This window comes from Acyrthosiphon pisum, chromosome A1 (assembly GCF_005508785.2).
Source record: "Acyrthosiphon pisum isolate AL4f chromosome A1, pea_aphid_22Mar2018_4r6ur, whole genome shotgun sequence".
Classification (NCBI taxonomy): Eukaryota; Metazoa; Arthropoda; class Insecta; order Hemiptera; family Aphididae; genus Acyrthosiphon; species Acyrthosiphon pisum.
This window is the reverse complement of record NC_042494.1, coordinates 114,540,745-114,544,896: the sequence shown is the minus strand read 5'-3', so window position 1 is coordinate 114,544,896 and position 4,152 is coordinate 114,540,745. Positions and strand designations below refer to the sequence as shown.

The following is a 4,152-nucleotide window of genomic DNA, read 5'->3' as shown; positions in this document are numbered from 1 at the left end:
CAGATCGGTATAGTTAATACAGAAATAATATAATACTAATCCTAAGAACTATGTAGTTATTATTAAATTATATAGGCATAAAAGAAAGACATATTATGAGTACTACTTACATCCATAACTAGTTTATTTATTATACTACTTATTAGCACCAACATTAGCTGATACTTTACAAAAAAACTGTTATATTTTAATGTATCTTACTAGTTACTATAGGTATGGTTAAACAAGTTTATTATATAAGTTTAATAAGTAAAATAAAAAATGATCTTATTGTAATAACTAATATTGTAGGAAAAAAAAACAAATTTAATGTATCATCTTATCTTGCCATTCGACTTTTCCTTCATCAGTCAAAAAATAATTTGCAAACATGTCTCTGATTGTATTGCCGGATCTGTTTTGTGTATCTATTGTATCATTTGAAGTTTCAAAACCTTGTATACTCAATGTGTGGGCAAATTTATATCCATCTCTTACACGAACAAAGTTGTGAAGTACACAACAAGCTTTTACGATTTTTGTTGAAAGTTCAACGCTTGTATTCATCGGTCTATGAAAAATCCTCCATTTGTTGGATAAAATTCCAAAACTAGATTCAATATACCTTCTAGCCCGTGATAGACGGTAATTAAAATTTTTTTTTTTATAATTTAAGTTACTTCTAGCATATGGTCTTAAAATAGTTTTAGAAACTCCAAAAGCTTCGTCGGCTAAAATTACGTAAGGTAAAGGACCATTCTCGTTATCTCCTGGTAGAGGTTTAGGTTGAGGAATAGATAATGTTTCATTTTCAAGTTTTTCAAAGAATTTTCCATTTTTGAAGACAGACGAATCACTAAATTTTCCATATGCTCCAACATCAACAAATGTAAAACAATAATTTGCATCACTAATTGCCATCAACACTATAGAATAATAATGTTTGTAGTTATAAAAAAGTGAACCGCTTTTGATAGGCTTAATAACGCGAATATGTTTCCCGTCTAATGCACCGATGCAGTTAGGAAAATTAGTATTTTTTTCAAAATCCAAAGAAATTTCTCTCCATTTTTCTTCTGTAGGTAGAGGTATACATTCAGATTTCATTTTCCAAATTTGTTCACATACATACTCAACGATACCACTAATTGTAGATATTCCCATTCTATATGAATACTGTAGATCAGTAAATGTATTACCTGATGCCAAGTACCTTAAATAAAAAAAACAAAAGTGTTTCAATTACCTATAAATTCAATATAATATTTGAAACGTCTATAAAAAATAATTTGACTGGCCCGCCGTTTTAAAAAATTTGTGCATATATTGCCATTAAAAAAAAAATCAAAAATCGTAGATCACAATTTTTTTTATAAGCATAGAAAAAAACTATAGAACTAAAACATAAATTTTTTTTTTTTAATTTTCCAGCTATTTATAAGTATTTGAAATATTCGAATTTTTTGTGTTTTTTTTTTTATAAATGTCGATAATATAAATTGAAAGTTAATATTAAAAATTTAATTTAAGGTTGTCCACAAGTTTTTCTTACAATAATTTAAAAAAAAAAACGAGCGAAAGTCAATTAAAACATTTGTACGATAGTAAACATTTTTATTAATGCATTTTTAAATTCATGCATAAAATTACGGTTTAATATTAAACGGTTTTAGATATAAAATAAATAAAACTCCGCCTCTACTATACAGCAGAGCGAGTTCTCGATTGTTTTGTGTATTAATATAAATAGGTACCTACAGAAATGTATTTAATAAAATAAAATTACAATTACACAGTTGTTATTTTGTTTATTTTATTTATTTAGTACCTATATTATTACATTTTTTGCCTACATATTATAGTTGACAAAGTCCAACAAAGGTGGAAAAGTGTAAGTTATATTGTTTTTTTTTAAACTATTCTTAAATACTTGTGTACATTAAAAGCATTTGTATATGATTTTTATTTACACATTTATTTGTTGTATTCTATTATTACTTATTAGGTATTTTTTTTACCATTTTTCATTAAAAACATTTTAAAAATTACAAAGAAGTAAAAGTTGTATTTATATTTATATAATATATATATTTAAAAAAGTTATGGTTTTTTTTAATAAAATTTATTGGCAAAATTATAAAATATAGTATTTACAATTGTATAATTTACATCAAATTATTATACTTAGGAAATCAATTAAATTACCTAATTTGTAACATTTCCTTAGGCATTTACTGACTTACTGTCCATGGGAAAAAAATACTGAAATTTTGCAATTAAATAAAATAAATTACTATGGTTAATATTGTCCAAATAACTAAATTAAAAAGTACAGAGTATACAATCTAATTATGTTCAAAAGACTATAAACATTGTACAAATAACTAAATTATAATAAAAAGAGTACCAAAGTGTATATAGTACATAACACTATATATTTAGTCTGGTTAATTATAAAATCACAATTTTAATAAAGTTGACTAACATTGTATTTAGCTAGTATCCCTATAGCAATTGAAAATAGACACTTTGGGTTAAAGGTTGCAATTTGATAGCATTTGTTACATAAGTATTTAGTAGGTATATTATTTACTATGCGTAATTATTGAATTTAATTTAATTTCAGTACAAAACTATATTGCAGAATTTTAATTATTTTATTTAGACAATAGAAATATAGCTAAATTGTTAACAATATAATATACGTACCTTAATGTCACACATAATCGTTCTGTAGGTGAAATTGATGGACGACCACTATTTGAAACTTTAATTCCACTTTCTAATTTTGAGAGAAGTTCGTCGAATGACTTGATGGACATCCGAAAATAATTAAAAAATTTATTTTCATTGTCTCTTAAATCCCCGTACATGGTTGAAAAACTTCCTTTTAAAATTCTTTGCGCAAGTAAAGGATGAACCCACATTCTCCGCTTTTTTAATTTACGGTTTTTTCTTTTCTTTATAATATAATAAGCTCCATAGAGTAATAACACACGTGTATTCATTTTTGGAAGACTACTGACGTCTGACGCACAAGTACACAACTGACTATTATATTTCTATTTCGTCGATAACTAAACGCTTCAAAAATACGCGTCGATGTGAAAACAAAATACGACGCGCAAAAAAAACGCCACGTATCGGCGTTTTTGTACGCCGCGTACGAACGCGTCGCTGTGAAGCGGGCCTAAATATTGGAAATGAATATTGCCCGTGAAAAAGTTTTAACTATTATCATATAGACTATTAAGATAAGATTACTAAAGTACTAAGAACTAGCTCTTTGTCAATGTCACATGCTGGTGGTAATGTATTATACATAATAATATATACCTATGTAGTATGTACCTATAATATTATCAAGAAATCCGGCTGATACACCCGAAGCGAATTTATCTGGCACAAATTGTTATTTTTAAGTTTATAACGTAGACCATAGCTGTCATTCGTATATGCACGTATCAATGTTAATCGATTATTTCGAACAAAATGTTTATAAATAGCTCAATATGAATAAAAATATTTTTTAAATATACAATGACGTCATGTATGAAAAAAATTAATATACATTTTTGGTGAAAATTTTAACTATAAGGATATTTGTTTTGGAAGTTCGTCGTTCACTTGGAAATCCTTCCTCCATGAAATCCAAAAAAAGTAAAATATGTAATAAAAAGCATTCAAATTCAGTAGGGGGAGGGGTCCAATTTTTTTTTAATATGGATACTGAATTACTGAATACATCTTTTTACGTTCAAAATTTAAAAACTCTTGTTCTACTTTTAAAAATGTCGGGAGGGGGTCCTGACAAAATATTTTGTCACGCCTGCACCGAAAGTTTAGTTTTCGATGACGGTTGAAGGGTTGTAAAGGGTCCTTTCCCGTCCAGTGGGCGGTAATCTCAAAAAGTACTGGGTGGTAAAATGGAAATCCCCAAAAGTTTTGAGCTCACATATCATGCGTATCCTCTACACAAACAGACACTAAAATCTATACTACGGTCCTTACAAAACATAAACTTTTGGTTATATACTTCATATCTTATATTCATATTACAATGCCTCCCTATTGCATGACGCTTAAACATTTTTCTCGCTTAAAATAAATAAAACCAAATCGTTTCTTTCATGAAATATTATATTCGTAGAATAGTCTGATTGTTGCATAGAT

The 4,152-nt window shown here is 27.3% G+C and overlaps 1 protein-coding gene across 1 annotated transcript; it reads right to left on the bottom strand.

The window, feature by feature from the left end:
* Window positions 1-8: 8 nt before the first annotated feature.
* Window positions 9-3,475, bottom strand: LOC100572996 (protein ALP1-like). The gene is made up of 2 exons (XM_003248214.4): window positions 2,689-3,475; window positions 9-1,192 (listed from the first exon to the last, which is right to left on the bottom strand). Exons 1-2 carry the CDS (start codon window positions 2,985-2,987, stop codon window positions 307-309), a joined length of 1,185 nt encoding a protein of 394 aa, XP_003248262.1. The 5' UTR covers window positions 2,988-3,475; the 3' UTR covers window positions 9-306.
* Between the last annotated feature and the right edge of the window lie 677 nt (window positions 3,476-4,152).